The 21,738-nt window shown below is 45.4% G+C and overlaps 3 protein-coding genes across 4 annotated transcripts in view; 1 reads left to right on the plus strand and 2 right to left on the minus strand.

The window, feature by feature from the left end:
* Nucleotides 1–6,455, plus strand: part of sugt1 (SGT1 homolog, MIS12 kinetochore complex assembly cochaperone) — a 30,157-nt gene extending 23,702 nt beyond the window's left edge. For both annotated transcript variants that reach the window (XM_076303289.1, XM_076303288.1), the window contains exons 11-13: nt 2,275–2,365; nt 4,221–4,393; nt 5,800–6,455. In XM_076303289.1, coding sequence (XP_076159404.1) covers nt 2,275–2,365; nt 4,221–4,393; nt 5,800–5,901 — 366 coding nt within the window. In that variant the 3' untranslated portion in view covers nt 5,902–6,455. The remainder of the gene's footprint in view (nt 1–2,274; nt 2,366–4,220; nt 4,394–5,799) is intronic.
* An 852-nt stretch (nt 6,456–7,307) lies between these two features.
* LOC143141973 (leukocyte cell-derived chemotaxin 1-like) lies at nt 7,308–15,924 on the minus strand. Its single transcript, XM_076302657.1, has 7 exons — nt 15,682–15,924; nt 15,178–15,318; nt 14,242–14,382; nt 13,472–13,585; nt 11,657–11,810; nt 10,858–10,973; nt 7,308–8,205 (listed from the first exon to the last, which is right to left on the minus strand). Exons 1-7 carry the CDS (start codon nt 15,751–15,753, stop codon nt 7,981–7,983), a joined length of 963 nt encoding a protein of 320 aa, XP_076158772.1. The 5' UTR covers nt 15,754–15,924; the 3' UTR covers nt 7,308–7,980.
* Nucleotides 15,925–17,323: 1,399 nt separating this feature from the next.
* On the minus strand, nt 17,324–20,551 carry LOC143141793 (protocadherin-8-like). The gene is made up of 3 exons (XM_076302500.1): nt 18,107–20,551; nt 17,785–17,986; nt 17,324–17,667 (listed from the first exon to the last, which is right to left on the minus strand). Exons 1-3 carry the CDS (start codon nt 20,549–20,551, stop codon nt 17,324–17,326), a joined length of 2,991 nt encoding a protein of 996 aa, XP_076158615.1.
* Between the last annotated feature and the right edge of the window lie 1,187 nt (nt 20,552–21,738).

Genomic DNA, 21,738 nt, shown 5'->3' on the forward strand with positions numbered 1-21,738 from the left:
TCTCCCACTCTCCCCCTGCAACTAAACGAGCGCCCTGCGTCCCCCTTTTTAATTTCCACGCCTGTCACTGAGAGCTGATTTGTTTATTTCTCCATTTGAATGTGCCGCTAATAATCCAGAGAGCCACCACTATTGAGTGTGTATGGGTGGGGTGGGGGGTGGGGGGGGCGCAGAGGGGTGTTGTTGATGGAGCACATTTATTTATTTATTTGTTTACTTATCGCCATTTATATATTAATTTATTAAGAGAAAGCATCAGGCGTATCAAAGCGTATGGAAGTTGGCATTCGCAGCTAATAGCTGTGACTGTGACAGCAGCAACATCTGATTACCACCTCCCAAAAGACTCACCCTCACACACACACACACACACTGGGCGCAGTAGGGTGGGTGTATGGGTATGCTGCCATTTCAAGGTCCTAATGTCATTGTCAGGAGGCCTGCTGTACTCCTAGCTCAGAGTCTGCTTCACACTATTCACCAAAGAAGTTTGAGTGCAGAACCAGTTCTTTACATTTCAACTGACAAAAAAGTTAGCTCTCCACCTGGACAATTGGTTCCAGAGCACCTTTTGCTGGTCTAGAACAAATAAACGCCTACATCAGCTTACATACTAGGCTAAATAAAGTTTTTTGTTGTTAAACCAACTGAACGTTTGAGTCCCATTTAAAAAGAAAAGGTAATTTCTAATAATTTCTCACCTCAACAAAACTAATGTAATGTTGATAGCTAGATAGCTAGCTGTTGGCCAAATGGCTCTTTAGCCTTTGACGAAATCAAACCAGTTCTCTAAAGGTTCACAAGTTCACAGCACTAGCACCAGCCCAACACTGGCATGTGGTTTGCGTTGGTGTGAAGAGGGTATGCAAGTCTGTCAGGTGCTTTAAAGCCAGCCATAGCAGATGTAGGAGGCAGCTGAATGCCGGAGAGCCCTCGCAGAAGAGTAGAGAGAGGTGGAGGAGAGCGGGAGGAGAGCCGAGCCTATCAGCACTGTCACCATGGCTGCAGTAGTCGAGTGCTCGTATCAACCACGCACTGCAGCAGGAAGGAGCAGGGATCTCTTCCCTCTCTTCTCTTCTCGCCTCCACTCTCTTGTGTGCTCTTTCGCTCGCTCTTTCTCTCCTTCCTCTCTTCCCCCGGTCACTCTTTCTAACTTCTCTCTTACACCCCACCCCCCCCTTCTTGCCCCCACTCACTATAATCCCCTTTCTCTCTCTCTTAACTCTCCTCTGCCTCTAACTCTTCGACCCTTTCATTTCAGCACATCTGTCCTACTTGCCTTACCAGTCTCTTCCCCAAGTCAAGCCTCCCTCCCTCCTTCTCTCTATCGCTCTTTCCAACTCCTACTTCTCCCTCTCCTTGCTCCATCTCTCTCTTTCTCCCACTCCCTCTCCTTTCTGCTCTCTCTTTCTCTCCCTCTCCCCTGCTGCCTTATTCCTCCCTCTCTTTCTCTTCTCCTCCTCTTTCTTCCTCTCATCTATCAGACTATTTTTTTTTCTCCTTTTTTTTTGAACTCCATCTGTTCTGGTGCTAATCTATTCTGCCGCTGTACCGGTAGATATGGGATCTATAGCGAGCGAAGTATCCCACCTCAGGGCTGTGCTCTCGCTGTAATTGAGCGCCTTGATGAGCCTCCCATCTCCTCTTTAAGATTTCCACTCTCCACTCAGACCTGCGTTAATTGCCCAATCGGATTCTGTCGTCCTCTGAGGGGAAGCGAGAGCTCCCCAGCTGAGAGACAGGGAAAAAAGGTCGGAAACGGAAATGCGCCTTGTGACATTTAAGTGTGCGCTTACACACACACACACACACACACACACACACACACACACACACACACACACACACAGAAAACACCCACTCACACACTGAAATCACTTCCATAGCCACGATCCATGAACTCCGTTCCCAAATGCGGGGATCACAGCCCCTGTGAAGGTTCATGAATGAAACATTCCCTATCAGGAAGCCGTGCTGAGATGTTCCCCTAATTGCACCGACATCCGAACGTTTTCCCCTCAGCTTCCTGTCTTCTTAAGTCTGTACACACACACACACACACACACACACACACACACACACAGACATTCATAATAAAATAAATAAATTAAATAAACAGTGTGGACACGGCGGCTCTTTGAGAAGATGGAGCGGCTCACGTGTCTCGATGAACCCTCAAGGCGTGTGTCCTGTCAGAAAAACTCACCATCTCTCTTCTCTTCTCTTCCCTCCCTGCCCCTCCTCTCTTCTCTCTCTTTCTCTTCCTCCCTCCAGATCGAGATTAAGATGAAGAAGACAGAGGGCATCCGATGGGAGAAGCTGGAGGGGGAGGGCACCCTGCCTAACGTCAAGCACTTTACCCCCAGTCAGTAGTCGCAGCCACCAAAACACATACATACACATGCCCTCAGACACACACAGACACAAACACACACACATGCGCGTGCACACACACACACACAGACACACTGTCTCAAACTCACACTCACGCATACACGCATATACTCTCTCTCACACACACACATATATACTCTCTCTCACACACACACACACACACACACACACACATTCACAGCACCCACCGCCCTGTCATGCCTGTCATACCCACTCACATTAGCTTGGAGAAGTCAGTGTTAAGTGCTGTGTGAAAGGCCCTGGTAATCTCATCTCTGCCCGTGCACATTGTTTGACAGGCGCGTTGCAGGGAGCTGATTGAAGGCGTGATTTCCGCTGGCACCGGCTGCCCGGACTGGCGCTGCCGCTGTTTTTTCGCTGGGCGCACGCGCGCGCGCTTAAGTGGGAGTTGATTAGCATGCGGGCGCTCATTATAAAGTCTGCTTGGCAAAGGCGACCAGCGACACTCTTAGATACATACACACACAGACACACACACACACACACACACACACATACAGAGGGACTTGCACGCGTGGCGGCGGCTTGCGTTAGAGAACCTTGTGGGAAATGTAATTCTGTGTGTGGCGGGTGTTAATGTGAATGCGTGATGACAGAGCACAGAGCACTTAGCCATATTGAAGTAACCAGTGTGCTGTAAATGGCTGCGCTGCCACGCCACACTCAGAGGGGAGATTACCGACCCGACGATCATCTGTGATTCCAACCCGCTTCAGACATCTCTTGTCTCTTTTAAGGTGCTGACAGATGAAGAGATCAAATCACGACCAACTAGAGAGAAGCTCATGAAATCATGAGATATTTAAAAGTAGATGTCACATCCCTGGATCCTGTTCTTTGAATGTTCAAATCGCACTCCTTCCAGACGTTCTAGTAGTTTGTTTGTGTTGAGCCAGAGACGTGTCCTTGCTGTGCCTAAGCACCACTCACGTGCCAGTCAACACTGCCAAAGATAACCATACTGAGAACAGTAAAAGTCAACACTGCCAAATATAACCATACTGATAACAGTAGAAGTCAACACTGGCAAATATAACCGTACTGATAACAGTAGAAGTCAACACTGCCAAAGATAACCGTACTGATAACAGTAAAAGTTAACACTGCCAAAGATAACCATACTGAAAACAGTAAAAGTCAACACTGCCAAATATAACCATACTGAAAACAGTAAAAGTCAACACTGCCAAATATAACCGTACTGATAACAGTAAAAGTTAACACTGCCAAAGATAACAATACTGATAACAGTAAAAGTTAATTAAAAAAGACATCCACACCACTTACTATAACGACAAAGTAGGACTGAAGGAATTCCCCTTTTTGTCAATATTCAACATACATTTAGGGGTGGGGGGGGTGGGGTCAACAACCAAATTCAAATTTGGCAAACAGTTAAATTTGAACGATTTGGTGTTAATATTCCATTGTAACGGTATTTGCATTGTTGCCTTCATCAAACTTATGTCCAGGTTCACTGTATGTTCGCGGAGAACTACTTCCTCAGACTGTTTGGGATTGTTTGCAAATGTTCACCAAATACTCAAGGTTAGCGGAAAACTGTTTGCAAACTTTCGCCTATGTTTGCGAGTTTGAACGCACCTCTGATGAAGGGGGACCAGCAAACGGCAAAGCTATATAGTGCAACACAAGGTGTGCATCGGTGCAGACACACAATTCTGCCTATTTTAAGTCTGTGTATCGTCATAATGAGTTTGATGCCATCATTTTATAAAATCACTACGTTGTGTTTCTTTAATCCTCATCACTTCTCTTTTCTCTCCCTCGCTCTCGTCCGGTTGCAGGCCAGTACCCGTCGTCCTGCCACTACACGCGCAACTGGGACAAGGTGGTGGGCGACATCAAGGAGGAGGAGAAGAACGAGAAGCTGGAGGGAGACGCGGCGCTCAACAAGCTCTTCCAGCAGATCTACACGGACGGCTCGGATGAAGTCAAGCGTGCCATGAACAAGTCCTTTGTGAGTTGAACTTGTGGAACTCTTAAATGTGCCCCGACATAAACACTGCACTCTCTCGCTCTCTCTTGTGAGCGCACACACACACACACACTCTTACTCTCTGTCTCTAACTCTTCTTTTCTCACACACACACACACACACACACACACACACACACACACACTGTCTCAGACGCACAACCCCCCTCCTCTCCTCTCACTTTCTAAATTTTTTCGAGGGAGCTGTTTCAGGCGGATCTCACTGAATTAAATAGACAGGCTGTTTTGAGTGACCTAGATTGCCTCTTGTCATGTCTCCCCTCCTCCTCCTCCTCCTCCTCCCCCCGCCAGCATTTTAATGCGAGCGGCTAAGTTAGCGTTATCGTCGGAGACGCCACGGCAGCTAGAACATTACCCCTCCAGACCGAGCGATAAAGATTTAATGAGCGCCGAGCCGACCAGGACAGTACTTGCGCTTCTGCATCTGCTCTCTGTTCGCATGATCCCTACCCTCGTGTACACACACACACACACACACACACACACACACACACACATCCCAGTCGTCCTCTGGCAAGACTATCGAGCCGTGCGGACGAGGCTTCGGTTCGTTCCTAATCATCCGCAATATCCAAGGTAGCTCTATTAGCAGTCCCCATTTAGCCCACCTCCCTACCCCTACACACACACATATACAAACACACACTCACACACACACACAACGTCCATAGTGTCTTAATTGGAAGAGGAGATTAAGAGTTGCAAGGATGGAGCATGCACCGCTTGCTGTAGTGAAGCGAGATGTGCACTATAAAAACACTGGCCTCTCGTTACGAGAGGTTATTATGGGCCGTTTTCCCCTCTCCAAGGAGCTTTTGTTTCGTTTTAAAAGCAATATGCTGCTCGTGCTGCTTCCATAACATTTTTCTTGGACCGAGTGGATTCCTCTTGCCACAAAGAGCGGCTTGTGAGGAAGGGCAAGTACCCTATGGAGATTTACGAGTGTCCGGTTCATAGCAACGCCTCCAAACCAGAATTTGGAATATTCACCATGTTTTTGCCTCCTCTCTCTTCCCCTAAGACCCCCACCCCACCCTCCTTCCTCCAACAGAGTCCTACCAGTCTCTCCAAACCAGAATTTGGAATATTCACCATGTTTTTGCCTCCTCTCTCTTCCCCTAAGACCCCCACCCCACCCTCCTTCCTCCAACAGAGTCCTACCAGTCTCTCCAAACCAGAATTTGGAATATTCACCATGTTTTTGCCTCCTCTCTCTTCCCCTAAGACCCCCACCCCACCCCACCCTCCTTCCTCCAACAGAGTCCTACCAGTCTCTCCAAACCAGAGTTTTGTGTTTGTGCTATTCGCTGTATAATTTTTTTGCCCCCCCCCCCCCTTTTTTTTTGTGTGCCCTTTTTTGTGCCCCAGATGGAGTCGGGTGGGACGGTCCTGAGCACCAACTGGACGGACGTGGGCAAGCGGACAGTCGACATGAGCCCCCCCGACGACGTGGAGTTTAAGAAGTTCTGATCGCTGACAGGAGGAGAGGAAGAGAGAGGTGGACTTTCAGCACTCCTGCCATCTGTCCGTCAAACCTGTGGCCACACCCACGCCTCCATTTTGTCCCATGTGTCCGGCCCGAAACCCTGTACAGCTGGACCACCATCGCATCCTTCGCTCACTCACTCACTCACTTAATCATTCATTCTTCTGGGCATGTTTTTTTGTTTGTTTGTTTTTTATCAGTCTTTATGAGTGAATAAAGTGTACATTTTTACTAAAAAAAAAAAAATACCCCAATGTTCTCTTATTGAGTGTTCGCTGTGAAAAACGGCAAGTTTGAAGGAGGAAAAATTCAAAAGTATTTTTTATTTTCTTTCTTTCTTTTCCTTTTCTTTCCAAACTTTTTTTTTTTTTTTGGCTCTCACTGTTGTCTCTGCATTCATCGGGATCCCTGGGCACATTGTTCATCTCTGCACATACATAGTTATGGAGGCATCTCCATCCCTTTTATGACATGGTTTGGGGATTGTCCAGAGTTAAAACAGAATAAAGTGTAAATAAATATTTTCTTTTTCTTGGTCCCCATCTTTTGTCTGTTTTTCTTCATTATCCTTAATATTTTCTGCCAAATTCATTAGATACTGACTGACAGATGAAACTATGCCTGTATACATACCTGTAGGTATGTATCTAAATCAACACGTCAATTTGATCCCATTTTAATTGCAGCCTGACTTGTACATGTACGTAACAATTTATTTAATCGTGCAGTTATTGATGCATTACATTTATAAACATTAAGTAATGTATAGTCTGAGGGAGACTATACATTGCGTCTTGCAAGATTTTTGAGCACAAATGGATATTAAAGTAGTTGAAGACTTAAGTTGTTTTCTTCCATGTTGACAGCTTTTTTTTACCTTTTCAAGGAAACCTCACACTTTCACACACTCCAAATAAGAAGGCAAGAGCAAAGTGTCACTTGTTTCCCTGCTTGTTTGCGGCATAAGAGGGAGGAACAGCACTTAGAGCCGGGCCCTGTGCTGAGTGCGGTGACTCGGTGCCTTTTAGGACTGTCAGATAGCGCGTAAACATTCATGAATTTGGTGGAAAACAGCTCAGAGGGCCCCTTTGATAGTAGGTTAAGTGTAAATTCACAGCACACGTTTCATCTCGGGCACTGATCAAAAGGCAAGTTTTGTGGCCTGCGTTTTAACAGTCTTCTCTCCGCTTAAAGCTCCCTGGCAACATCAAAAGGAGAGCCATCCATTTGCATTATGGGTAAAATCTCAGACCAAGGCTGTGGTGAAATGTGAAATGTGCTGCTGTGCGTTTTAACCCTCTGTGATCCCTGCCCCAACGTATTAGCAGCCATCAAGTGCAGAAGATTAATGCAAAATACAGCATTTAACAAGAATGCATAATGCATGGACTTAAAAAAACAAGAACTTTTATTGTTTGCTGCTGCATTTTTAAAAGGCACTTTAATACATATGATGTCATATAAAGACAGCATAGGATTCTCTTGCATTACATCTGAAAGAATATTTTGGAATATTAATTGTTTCCAAGACAGACAGAATATTTTAAATACAGTCATAAGAGTGAATGCACTACCTCTGCTGTTCTAAAGGCTAGCAGTATGCCGATGAAAAATTGCACATGTATTTACATAAAGAACATACAACATATTGCATTTTGGAATACAATTCAGATAAAGATACTTTCATAAATACATATATATCTGTTACTTTTGTCTTGAATGTAGGTACACAATATTGAGTGTCTTAATGAAAGCCAATATAAAATGCCCACTTCAGTTTTCCAAGGACAAGTTAGAATTATGATAAAGAAACTCTGTCCCCATCCTTCGCAACTATGATGCATTTTGCTTTGAAAGTTACATCTGTCATTCTCTGCCATTTAATTCTAGTTGAAATGATGAGACACATGAACTAACTGTACGGATCACAACTCACAAAAATGTGTTGCCTCAATGCCAGAGTCTGCACAAGGTGTTGAGGGAACTCTATAACACACTCTTATACTGGCCATGCACTCTGGCACAGTCAGCTCGAAGGCGTAGCGCTGCTTGGTGCCAGGGCCTTAGAGGATGCCCAGGATGCGCCCGACCCACCAGCGGCAGGGCATGATGACTCGGCACGCCACGCGGCAGCCGCGGTAGTGGTAAGGCCAGGGGTGGTAGCCGCCCAGGGGCTCGCAGATGCGCTGGCACTGGGTGTAGCTTCGCCGGCACTCCGTGCAGCACACACCGGTGTGGTCCAGCATCGGGTCAAAGGTCATGGTGCCCTCCTCGCCCTCCATGCCGCGCTGCAGACGCAGAGACGAAGAGATTGAGACCAAGCAATACATTAATGTGCCTCTAAAACGAATGTTGAATTAGAGCCACGGGGAAAGGAAGGTAGCCATGAATTCACTTCCAACAGGAATGACATCCTGGTCAAATTTGAGACCAATGTTATATTTTTAGGCAAATGCCTCACAATTTCATTAACTGTCACTAGCAGTAGCCTACTGCGCTCGTATGTATTTCTATTAGTATGTGTGCTTCACTGGTACTAAACCCATGCGATGACCTTGGTGGTGTTCACACCGTGCTCTACCAGTTGAACTAGAGGAACATAATATCTTAATATTTCTCAAAACAAACACCTACATAAATAGATTTTTTCCCCCGTAATATTGGGGCATCTATTTTTCCCCATTTGAATCCCCTTAGTAGTAAGCCATGTGGGCTTTCACAGTTTCCTGTTTCTCTTCCAGAGATAACGTCAGATCTCATCCACACCTCCTCTCTCTCTCTCTCTCTCTCTCTCTCTCTCTCTCTCTCTCTCTTTTCCGTTCTGATCCAGCCACAACATCTGGCCCTCCGGGGTTCTAACTGGCCATGATAGATTTCACACACACACACACACACACACACACAAGCAAATATGTATGTGTCCCAGTTTCCCCTCCTTCCCTTCCCTCCTCTTCCCCTCCTCTCTTCTTCCACAGAAGGGACGGGCGGGTGCAGGGATTAAGAAGGGATTGGAGGCTCCGGAAGGGGTTGAGGGATTTGGGGGAAAGGGGTTATGCTTTGGTTCGGTTTGGGAATGAGGATGAGAGGTGGGGGGGCTGGTGATGGGGGAGAAGGAGTGGGGGTGTTTTGGTGAAGGGAGGGATGGGGGGTGAGCGTGGTGGAGGTTCGGGTGGAAAGGGGGGGGGGGGGTTCTTTTGGTGAAGGGAATTGGGAAGGTGGGTGTGTGTCTGGGGGGATATGGGATGGGAGGTGGCGGGGGCAGGATTTGCAGGGCAATGCAAACACAAAAGCTGTGGGAAGGTGAATGGAGCAGTGTGCTGCCCTGTGCAGCGGGCTTGAAAGGGGGCCCGTGAGAATAGACGGGGTGACAGGCAAGGCCTCTCTGACTGACCCCACATCTGCTCTCCTTCCCACAGCTGCCCGCAACACAACGCAGTGCAACCCGACGCGACACGGCACTCACTCACACAAGCAGACAGACAGACAGACAGACAGCCACCCTGGCCTAGTCTGGTGTTTGTCCCAGAGCTAAACTTTCACATTCAGATACGGCCACAGAAATAGAACTCATTATAATCCTTCACATGCCGTTAGGAAACAGCAACAGTTATTATAAAAAAAAAGTTATTCAGTTTGCCCAATCACCATGCAAGACTTTAAAGAAACCACCCAAATGTTGGAGACCTACTCCTTTGATTGATTATATGTTGCTATGGTGTGGCTATCCCTTTGGATTTGGTTGCATAGAGCAACAGTGATGCAGAACTGGAATAAGGCTCTGCTGTTTTTTGCCTTTTTCTTCCATTAGGACAGATGTGCTTTTTCAGGATCCGTACTTTTTGAAGACAGGCAGCCCAGGCATATGAAAGCCACACCTACCACACATGGAGATGGAGACAGGTATTTGTGGATAAGACTGCTTAATAAATCTCATTGTTAGTCGTTGGATTTTATTAAATGGACGCAAAGAAGGCCAATCATTTGTCCTTCCTTGGATCTTAAACGATTCTGATCTAAGGAGAAAAAGTAAAAAGCATTCTGTCATCCAGCGCCTGCCGTAAAAGAGTATCTGTTCTCTCTCTCCCGTCGACGAAACCAATCTGCCTCCTCGGCTACTGCAGCGCGCGGGCGAGCGAGCGAGTGCTGCATAAGTACTTCAGTCAGCTGCTCTGGCATCCCCCGCTCACAAGCCATCAATTAATAAACATACAAGAGTACGAACGAGTCGTATTTTAATTTGACTAGCATTTTTTTGCACCAAGGAAGCTGTCACTGGAGGGAGAGAGAGAGAGAGAGAGAGAGGGAGAGAGAGTGAGAAAGAGAGATGAACTTGAGTATCATGCAGAGGGATTTCAAATGTCAACCAGTGGACTGACTGATGTGATCCAGCGCATGACCTAAGGCTGTGGGAGACTATGATTTGAAACGACAATACATATAAATGGATCCCCCTGGTGAATATCAACTGAGTCCTTATTTATTTAAATACTCGATTCACCACTTAACTGTAAACATACAACTGTGCCTTGTGTTGTATATGATACATCCTTATGTACTGTGAGAATGGCATGAAAGCCTTAATAGTATTCAGACATGCAAATAAGGTGGAGATGGGTGTACTCAAGTGTATGCGATACATTATGCAGTTCCCCAATGTCTGTTAAAATACATACATGTTAATAAACACTATCTGCAAAGGAGACAAGGGGGCTGCTATTTAAAGGCTGTGGACAACCCTAATGATCCCAAGGATTGGTATATGTGCGTTTTACTTGTGTTTAGTGAGGTGTTTGTACCAAGACCTCTGGCTGATTCATTATTTATGATTATGCACATAAATCATCCTCAATCATGTTATCTTACAGACGACAGAAGAGGAACTGACACACATTAAGGATACGCTGAGAAATCCTTGTATTCTCTGAAGGTATGGCACTCACGTGATAGGGGTTCTCAGGGTTGAAGGGCGGCTCCTCCTCAACCGGTTCCTCGTCCTCCGGACCGACCACCTGACGCCTGGCACGTGACGGGAGGGCTCTTTTCTTCTTCTGCCCGCCTGCCCCAGTCATCGAAAACCACAATTCAGAAGAAATCAGAACCTCCTGCACCCACTTGGCCCAAAGTAGCACAGGGCCTTGTTAATTCACTGTGAAAGTGACTCTGCAGTCGAATGCAACAAAGTGCAATCGATTCTTACAGGCTAGTCATCTCCCTCTTGGAATGACAGAGAACTTGTGCCTTGCTGAAGTTTTATGAGGCTCCAGGTAATTGCCATTTTAAACCACAGAGGAAAGGGGGACAAGAGACACAAAAGTCAATTCTATCAAATGGAATTCGACGTCTTCTTGAGCTTCTTCATTACATAGCCAAGCCCAACAAGTTTCAAGATTTAGGTATAATCTAAAATCTTCAAAATCTCTTGGCTATTTAGAAAAGGGTATCAGGCTACCATTGGTGTACAAGTTTTGAGGTTTAGGTTTCATTTGTTAACCTAGAGAAACAGTGAGAGGCCATGTGCATCCCAAAAGCCATTTGGAGTGGTGTAGGATCTAAAGTATATTAGTATACAAATAATAAGAGATGATCCGCACACCATGGAGCACCTATTTATGTTTAAAAAAAATAATAATAATATTTGCAGTGACGTTTAAAGCCCCATGGTTCTTCCTCATCTCTTATCTCTTCATCTGTTAACCTTCAAAATCTCAAAATATAAAACAAATAAGGGTGACAGGGTACCATTGCGGTAGGTGGGCCTGAGCCAGAAGATTGGCAGGTCAGCGCAGAGGTCCAGGATCTTGGTGCTCAGGAAGCTGCTGTCCTTGAGAGGCGTCCCAGAGGCCACCCAGATGAGAGACTCCTCCTCAAACTTGGCTGGCATTATCTCGTCCTCCTAGGGGAGGAAATGAAGTGAGTGCACTGTTAAATCTACTCTTGGCAGCAAGAGACGTTTCTCCTTCCCTGGAACGGCCTCTCAAGAGCATCACACGATACTTTGCATTAGTTCTTGTCCTGAACTAAAGCACACAGGTTAAATAGAGTGGGAATGAGAGAATATGCTTCTAAAAAACAAGCGTCACCTCATAAAACAGGCTGGGGCTGATGGGAGCTGGTGAATGCGTGGCTGTAATCGTTGTTTGTGTCGCACAGATAACATACCATGGCAACTATTTTCAGGGAGGCGTTTAAGAGTTGTGTACATCTGTTCAATGCATTTTCAACCGGCTCTGTGCACAGCACACACCACGTGTAAACACATACACACACAAACACACACATACTGCTTATGCATGTATGTGTGTACCTATAAATACATGCACGCAGCAAACATATTGTTTGGGGTTGGTGTGCGACGGCCGTGGAGTGGCGTGAAGACATGCTTTTTGTAAGCGCTCATTCTCACGACTCCGGTCGACTCACAATGAGAGCATTCATCCATTTCCCACTTTTCCTCCACGCCGGCTCGAGCGGAGAGAGCGGCAGAGAGGAAAAGCGCTGCGAGGCTGCTGCCGCCACCGCTGCCGCTGACAGGACCACCCTTATCTGCGCTCTGCAGCTCGCGCGCACAACACATGAATATTCACACGGCCATTTACATGCAATCACTTCAAAATGGATGCGTGCTGGGGGAGGAATTTGGATACGGCCAACTTTGCCTTTTGCAGTGGCGGTGGCGGACGCTATTATGGGGGGGGGGGGTGTTGTCGGGAGAGAAAGAGAGAGAGACAGACAGAGAGAGAGAGAGAGACAGACAGAGAGAGACAGAGAGAGAGATAGAGAGAAAGACAGACAGAGAGAGAGGGAGAGACAGACAGAGAGAGAGAAAAAGAGAGAGAGAGGGAGAGAGAGAGAGAATGCCACAGCTGGCTGTTCAGGATGCATTAACTGTCTAATTTGGAGATTTGGCGAAGGCAGCGCGCCCTACGAGGGGGACGTAGAGCGCAGGCAGGCTGGGAAGAAGCACCTCAGGCAGTAAACGTGGGTCTAAAGAGGCTGAACGTGGGCCAAAAGCAGGGGACACATGCACAGTCTTTCACTACAGAAAAGGTTTTGTGGAGGATATTTCCACATGAACACAAAAGGGAGGCATCTATCACTTCCGAATGGTTTTGTGGAGGATATATCAACATGAACACAAAAGACAATCTGACAAGCAGGGGATGCTGTCAATAATCGATTAGAATTGTTTGAGGATATAAACATTAAAAACCTATTCATGAGGGCCTATGATGGATTTTAGGTCCAATCTAACAGTCACTTAATCAGTCCAGGATAACACATCATAATGTTACTTAAGGAACTGCAATCAGGTTGTTCTGAATTAGGGCTTAGTGCTTGCTATGTTTTTGTATTTTTTTTAATTCATGTTTCTCCTTCCATACAATGCAACACACCACTGTGGCCTACTCTGTTTGGGAAAGAGACATGCATTACATAGCTAGAAAGCATGCACTACATAGCATGCATAGCTGGAAGGTATACACTTCTATGGAATGCTAATGAGGACAGTTGAGGAGAGGTAACAAAATCTGTGTGGATTGTGGAACAACCTACCAAGTCAAACATCAATGAGTCCTTGTTCAGGCTCTCCACGTCAGGGAGCTGACCCTTGGCTTGAGTCTTGATATAGCACTTTTCTCCACCGGCGAAGCGGATTCCAGTGATACCCTGTCAACGAATGGTGCCAAGAAAACAAACAGTGTGAGGGGCTACTTCTCAAAAAGAGTTGTTACGTAGCAGCACAATAATCACTTTTAGCTGTGCCAGTGGTGACACTGATTATGAGTTAAATAATTCATTTATTCAACTGTGACTCCAGAGAAATGAGGCTCAAATTTCAAGTGGTCCAAACAGATGAAATTTAAATTTAAATTTAAATGGATTTGGCCCTGACCAACATTGAATCCGTGATCAGCTTTTATACACAGATAACCGTCCTTGACCATGACTCTTTATAGGCCATGGTGTTCCTCAGATACATGACTTCAAACCTACAGGAAACACAATGTAGGAATTGGTATTTATGCTGTGACGTCAATTTACAATGCATTAGATACACCTTCAGTGCACTAGATACACCATTAGTGCTGTAATTCAATGGACAACCATGCTAGGTAACCACCCAGTGCATAGAAAAGTCATAAAAGGGTCATGCTCCCTGATTCTTGAAAATGACATAGTGCCCAGTGGCCATGACAGACATCATTCTCCCTCAGTACACCATGAAAATGAGTTTGAAGCCATAATTCTATGGAAAACAACAACAAAAAACAGACATAGTGTTTTGTTATACAAATGGCTCACTGGCGAAAGTGGCGACTTACAATGTGAAAGTCATGGACCTCCATGGCCTCATCACTTCCGCTCCCAGTACGGAACCTCTCAAGGTTGTTCACAGGGTCAATCTCCATGGACCCCTCCTCCACCTTCCCATTGATGCTCATGCTGTAATGGACATTGTACACCTACAGGAAATTCCACAAGTCAGAGATATGTCAAAAATGCCTTTTGGGGGAAAAAAGAAAGAAATCCATGTGAACTAGTGATTTCAAAAGAGAATTGCGTGTACAGTATGACTGTATGTTATGGTCGGTGTAGTAGACCACATCTAATCGGCCATATCATGTTTCACACTTGGAGTTTGAATATTCATCACCCTGGAGACCAGGAAAAACATAAAGCGTGAAATATCTCTGGAGACAGAAATTTAACATACAAAAGATGAATGTCCTTGCTGAGTTTGAAACACCATTTATTTCTGAAAGTTACATACAGATAGTCTCCAGTAAAACTAGTATGATGGATCCAAGTTATTTTTCATGTTATCCAAACTATGGATTCCATATATATATATATATATATATATATATATATATATATGTATGTCCTATATGTCCTTAATAGAGAGGTTTCATACCACTTTCTACAAAGGTTAACAATCCATATAGACATGATAGGAGACAAAAATATCCAATATTATCTTTACCACACATATTTAATGTGGTTTGAATTTCCAACTAAAACACTATTTAGGTTTTTAAAAATAGACACCATTAATTTGCATTCAGTATATTGTAGGCCTATCTATAGCACCAAATGCTCCATCTTTTGGCACACCTCTCGACCCTGGGGCTTCGGGTAGACCACATTGCAAAAGCACTGGCACTTCAGTCTTAAGGTTAAGGTTGGGGTATAACCTGACAGCTCGGATACAAGAATAACTTTACAGTACAGTTTTAGTAAAAAATAAAAGTTCTTACATGCTTGTCGTTGACATTCCAGAAATAGAAAGCCCCAATGGCTCCAAAAAGGAGAAGCGCAGCTCCAACAATAAGCACCGCAACTCCAACTTTAAGCAGACGTCCCGAGTGAGAGGGCTTGACAGTCACCGCTGTGTAAGCCTGTGCAAATTGAAACGGTTTGACAAATTGAGAATTTGGTGCACACAAGTAGCTTTTTGGTATTCTAGATCGTGTGCGCGATAGTGACAAATGAAGTGGACGTGTTCTGGCACGACATCAAAATGACAATAGCCGGGCTACATCATGCCATTTACTAGATCAAAGTGAATCAGTTCAAATTAAAATCTGTCCAAAGGCTGTTGGCTTTTTCAAGCCAGTCAGGCTCTTTGTAGGCTAATTCTCCTCTTCTCCTTTCAAGCCTTTTTTCTGTGGATAAGACATTGCTATCAGTATCAGTTTGGCTCGAAAACAACGTGCTCAGGTGTTAAGCGCTGAAATAACGTACAAGTTAGGATTACTTACAGGTGGCATAAACTGCTGTAAATCCTCGGGACCAGCTAAAGCAATAGGTATTTTCTCTGACGTCGCTGCCATGGCTGCGTGGAGACGTCTGCTACGAAAACTACCCTAGTTGTGCTCAGTCAGGCCTTAGACAGGAGGAGGAAAAACTAAGAGAAGAGAGGAAAAAACGCATTTGAGAAGGAATGGCTTGTGTTGCTGCAGCCTATTACCTGCTGGGGGGGCTATCCTGGTTCTTGGCTGGGCCGTCCCAAGTAAGGTATTTGTTTTCAAATTTTGTCAGGTGGTTCAGGTTGTGAGGGGTCTGTAGCAGGTCACTCGTGTGGTAGCCAATGGTAAGTGTTGACTTCTGCTGCAGCTTTTGTGGAAACTAACCTATAAAATGAACTGCCCTGCCATTAGATAGCAGTTTAGTTCGAAAGACGTCATGAAGTAGCAGAAACATATCATCAACGCGACTAACAACCAGTGACAACCCATTGCGCGCATAGCCGCCATATTTCCAGTTCATTAGCAGCCTAGAATTGGATGCATTTTATGCAAATAAACAAAATGCTTACATTTTTCCATATTGAAAAAAATCAGAACACGTTGTCTTCAATGGTGACAATGCATTTTTTTTCAGCTGGGGCACAAATGTTATACTTGGTTGTCATGTCTCGAACCAACATGTAAAACGTCACACTTGAGGCCTACAACGAATGGCAACATTCCTACAGCGGGAATGGAAAGGCGCATTAGGAGCCTCACAATGTTTACACTACTGTATGGTCTCCGTATACAAAAATGCTGTGCTAAAAGTGACCAATTTCAGACATAGCAGTCATTCATAAGCCTACGGTGAAGACATGTAAGAGATTCAACATATTCGTATACCCCATTCGTATGTCTCGCTCTTAATCTGTGTAGCTTTATAGTATTTTAATGCACTTGGAACCGAGCATGATCCTTTTAATGACGCTCACATCCTGTGGATGCCTAAATTAAAACAGAAAATCAGCCTCTATCTGTGGCCTTCATCATATAGCCGGGGTAGCCTACATCAAGTGTGCATCGAGTGTCAACTTCAGCAAGTTCTGGTTTGTAAACAGCGCCATCCTCTGTCCTTGAACAAACTGATAATAGGAAAGTTTCAGCTGTGCTGACAAAGGCGAGACGTAGCCAGAGAACAGCATTATGTTCAGTAGTTTATTTTCAATGTATGTGATAGAAACTTGAGCAATAAGAGAAACACATTTGGCATTCAAATATATTCGTACAATGTTATCAACTTGATACATAGGGCTTATTGGCCATACAAATGAACCTCGGGGCCTTTTAAATAATAAACATGCCATTAAAATAAAATACTCTCAGATTCACAATCTGTCTTCTTTTCAATAACATTATAAAAATATACTCTGTATTTACAAAATCTCAATATACATAGTATGTTCAACAAAGTCCACTGATTGGATAGATCGAAATTGGACGAGGACTGACATCAAAATGCACTCTACACAAATATTATATGTTGGCATATATTTTCTCTGTAAAATAATAATGATGATAATAATAACAATGATAATAATATTGTCATACATTTGCAGCAACTAGCTGGTTTCAAATACATAATTAACTTAAAAATAAAGCGCATACAGAAGCCTCAGACTTCATTAGTTGAACAGCGTGATGTCGTTGGTGAATACACAGGAATTGTAATATCATTGATTTCTTGCACCCTCACAGGTCTTGGAGGGGTGACCAACATGTAGTCGTATTCTCTGTGCAAGACTTTCTCATAGACGCTCTGCAGGCCCACGGTTTTGGGTAAATGCGCCTGGTAATAGTTGTCTCTGCGCAGGGTGTCCCTGGGAAGCGAGGCCGTCTTGGCGAATGACGAGAGATGCTGTCCATGAGCCGAGTTGCTATTCGCCCGGGTAGCTGAAGGACTCCAGCATCGATCTGAGTGGCCGAGAATCTTGCATTCACTAGTGCATGCCCACAAACCTGGTGAAAGAACAACAAGAGATTAGTTTTCTGTTCCTAGTTTCGTGCGTTTTTTTGCAGACAACTCTAACCTGGGTGGTAAAATGTCATTGTTCAATCAGAATCAGATTTGCTTACCATTCTGTGCGTTACTCTGGTCCTTTTTTAGACCATCCCCGCTGATATCAGAATCACTGTCGTTGAAATCGCTGTCTCCTTTCCCGCTATCCTTCCCGCTGAACTGTGGATCTCGTGCTGAGATGGTTGTGAAGGAGTTGCCTTTCCATATGGTAATGGGTCTGAGGGTTTCCTTTCCGTAGCCTGGCAGCGTGGAATATCCCTGCTGAAATAAATCAGAGGAACGTTAGAGACAATCATTTAGTGTTGCAATAAAATACAATGCCTTATAAACATAAATATTCTTTGTAGACTAACTCAGTCAGTGAAACCACTAACTCACCTCGAGTTTGGCGACGTGGGTTTTGTTGTCTGGCTCATAGGTGCAGGTGGCCTCAGTGCCGTCTTCGGAGTTGGAGCAGGTGTCGCTTCCTGTCTGGAGAGAGCCCGCGAAAGAAGGCTTGTTTGTGTAGGGATGCACGTCAAACACGTTCTCGCTGTGAATTGGAATGAGCTGGTCACTGTTGTTCTTCCCACCCTCCATATTCGCCATGCCATCTTTGTCTAGGTCGAAATCGTGTCCTCTCTTGACTGCTTTGCGTTTGTTGCAGGTGGTGGCGATGAGTATGATGGCTAGCAGTAGCAAGGTGCAGCTCCCGGCAAGGACAACAATGATGACAATTGAAAGGTCCCATTCACCGGACTCCCCGTTGCTAGAGTGCCTGAAAATGGTTCGGTCGCTGGGGGGAGCTCCGGCTATTATGGTGAAGTGTATAGTAGCTGTGGAAGTCAAAGAGGGTCTGCCGTTGTCACTGACTGTGACTGTGACTCGCAAGCTTTCGTCGACATCGTAGTTCAGCTCGCGATTTAGATAGATCTCTCCGCTGGCTTTGTTGATGGAGAACAACGAGACTTCGCCAGAGGTTATTTTGTAGGACAGCTCTGAATTGGCGCCCTCGTCCGCGTCCCTGGCATTTATCTGGGTTATAACATAACCTGAAGGGGCATCTTTAGGCAGTAGAACTTCTGCGGAGCCGTTATTGAGGGCGGGCTGTGTGATGGACGGCGGGTTGTCATTCTGATCAACTATTTTTAGGTTGATGGTCGCGGTGCTGTGGAGCTGCGGCGACCCCCCGTCGCTCGCTTGGACTCGCAGATCTAGCTGTTTGATGACCTCATAGTTGAAACTTCGCAGCGCGTACAGTGAACCCGTGGCGGGGTCCAGGGAGACATATGTCGACACCGGTGATCCCATGATGTATGAGTCCGCCAGCTTGTAGGTCACTTTGCCATTGTGCGCCAGGTCCAAGTCCCTCGCCACCACAGTTGTAATGTAGGCACCAGGCGCATTGTTTTCCACGACCGCTACTTCATACACAGGTTTGCTGAAGACAGGGGCGTTGTCGTTCTCGTCGCTCAGTCTGATTGTGTATTGCGTTATCGTCCTGAAAGGCGGAGAGCCCAGGTCTTCAGCCACCACTGTCAAATTGTATTCAGGGATCTTTTCTCTGTCCAAAGGTGATGTGGTGACAATCATGTAGCTGTCCTCGTAAGCCTGCTGAAGTTTGAAGTGGTCATGCCCGTACAGGGTACAGTGAACCTGGCCATTCGCCCCGGAGTCTCTGTCCGAGGTGCTGATTAGAGCGACAAAGCTGTCCTTCGCAGCCGCCTCAGTGATGTAGGCAATGCCCGCTGTGATAGAGGTCATCGGGGTAATGCTGATTTCTGGCGCGTTGTCATTCACGTCCTGCACCTGAATGATTATTTTGCAAATAGTAGGGCTCGGATTTGGACCTAAATCAGACGCCTGGACGTCAAACTCGTACGTTTTCTTGCTTTCATAATCAATGGGGCTTTCGAGGGTCAGTCGTCCGGATTTTCGGTCCACTTTAAAAAGTTGACGGATTTCTGAGGGCACTTGATTTCCAAACCCGTACACAACTTCCCCATTTAAGCCCTCGTCCGGGTCAACTGCGTTAAGATCCAGAAGCAGAGTTCCAACCGGTGAGTCTTCAGGTAAATCGACAGAGAAGTTGTTCCGGTCGAATACGGGGCTATTATCATTGTAGTCTTTCACCTTGACGTTGATCCTGGTGGTGCCGGACCTGGATGGGTTTCCGCCGTCGGCTGCGACGAGCTCCAGTGCATAGGATGCCTGTGTCTCCCTGTCCAGTTCTTTCATTAGAACCAGCTCCGCATATTTAACCCCATCCGCTCTGCTCAGAACATCAATAGTAAAGTGACTATTGACTGAAATCTGGTAGTTCTGTATATAGTTTGTGCCCACGTCCTCGTCTACAGCCACATCAAGGGGGATTCGGGTGCCCACTGCCGTATTTTCTGAGATTTCAAGGGTAGATTCTCTCCGGGAGAACTCGGGAGAGTTGTCATTGATGTCTTTCACCTCCACTTCGACATGAATTAATTTGAACTGTTCTTTAGAAAAACTGACAACGTCGAAAGCAATGAGACACTGAAGAGAATGCTTACAGATTTTTTCTCTGTCGATTCTCTCCCCGATAGTTAGTTGTCCATCATATTCTCTCAGTCTGATAAAAGAGGAATTGAACTGTTTCATCATCCTGAAATTGGCCTTGCCCCCCAGTGACAGACTGATAGACATGTCCTTGGCCAGGTTGCCGATGACTGTACCTGGGGCGTCTTCTTCATAGGTTTGGTATTTCATGGTCCTTCCATCGATGAACGCTGGCAGAAAAGCCAGTGCGCACGTAAAGGTGAAAATCATCCTCCGTTGCCACGAGAACAGAGAGTTTCGCCTGTCACCCATGTCCGTGACCAAACTCAGCTGAGCTTCAGCACTAAGAAATAGACGCTTTTATTAAATCAAAAGCACTTGTCAGTTTAAATTTGCCGTAGTTTCATTGGCACACTGTTCTTTCTGAACCTTGGATAAAAGTGTATCCCTGGTGCGCACACGTTGGTGCTTGCGTCCTCAAACCTTTAACGCAAATGGAGAGATCTGCAGTGGCGGGGGGGTTTATAGAGAGCCACATGCAAATGAGATGAAGTGTGACCAATCCCTGCTTTGAAAGGGAAAGGGGCCTTTAAGCCTATTTAGAAATTCCTTGAAGCAAAGAACTTGGCTTCCTGGTTTGTTGTACATTTTATCACATTTTTTTGTCTTCCTCAGACTGTATTCGGGAATTTCATGCAAACAAGGTAGTTCAGTCCAAGGGGTCTCTCACCTGTCAAGATGAATATCATTTTATTTGGCACATTTCTAGGACAGTAGTCATTTTTGTGTAGTTGTATTATAATGGCACAGTTTGATCTTCCTTGACTTAGAGTTTGTTTCTGTGATATAGATCACTTTCACATGGATTTTATCTATCAAGAAGTATGTTTTCCTCCATGTCTAGTAATCAAATGTATCTGTTCAGATCAAAGTAGCTCTTATACGCATCCACTCAAGAAGCGGTTTTATTTAAATACTGGGCTACTTGAGTGGTTTCCTCACGCGATGTCGTGTGAGTGGAGTTGTAATTTGCTAATGAAAACGGTTGGCTCGTTTTAACATGCATGTCACTCCTGCGTGCCTTTTCCCGTAACCTCGCCTGCTGGAGCAGGTGAAGAAAACCCGTTTCCAATAGGATTTATTTTAAGCGCCCGGAGATTTAGACGGATTTCTATAGTCAGATTATATCAAAGGCGTATGAACCCCTCGTTAGCAGCGAGGATATAATAGCGTGGTGGGGTATCCCTTTGGAGACATCAACGTCTGTATTATTCTGCCGTGGCAGCCTACGGGGAGCAGAACTTCCCGCAGTTTTCACAGAGGGCTGTGCCTAAGTTGAACATAATGAGAGAGCGCCACATGTAGCCTTTGTGCCAGCTCCCACAGCCACTACCACGGCCATAACTCTTTTGACTAAACAAGGAGGAGCGAATGAATTGGCCAGGACTGGGGTCTTCTATTAAAATACGTTTAGAGCTCGGCTGAGTCCGTCACGGATA

This window comes from Alosa pseudoharengus, unplaced genomic scaffold (assembly GCF_046254945.1).
Source record: "Alosa pseudoharengus isolate Yale_2024_CS ecotype anadromous, Long Island Sound unplaced genomic scaffold, YU_APseudo_1.1 YU_APseudo_1.1_scf_24, whole genome shotgun sequence".
NCBI lineage: Eukaryota > Metazoa > Chordata > Actinopteri > Clupeiformes > Clupeidae > Alosa > Alosa pseudoharengus.

Bases quoted from the DNA above. Each gene is read 5' to 3' on its own strand.
- LOC143141973 (XM_076302657.1), bottom strand. From the start codon at position 15,753: ATGGCAGCGACGTCAGAGAAAATACCTATTGCTTTAGCTGGTCCCGAG. The intron at 11,811-13,471 runs GTAGGTTGTTCC...TTCCTCCCCTAG, and splicing joins ACTCATTGATGTTTGACTTG to GAGGACGAGATAATGCCAGC. The intron at 10,974-11,656 runs GTACCCTGTCAC...TGACTGGGGCAG, and splicing joins CAGGCCCACCTACCGCAATG to GCGGGCAGAAGAAGAAAAGA.
- LOC143141793 (XM_076302500.1), bottom strand. From the start codon at position 20,551: ATGGGTGACAGGCGAAACTCTCTGTTCTCGTGGCAACGGAGGATGATT. The intron at 17,987-18,106 runs GTGAGTTAGTGG...TTATTTCAGCAG, and splicing joins CCCACGTCGCCAAACTCGAG to GGATATTCCACGCTGCCAGG. The intron at 17,668-17,784 runs GTAAGCAAATCT...TTCTTTCACCAG, and splicing joins CCAGAGTAACGCACAGAATG to GTTTGTGGGCATGCACTAGT.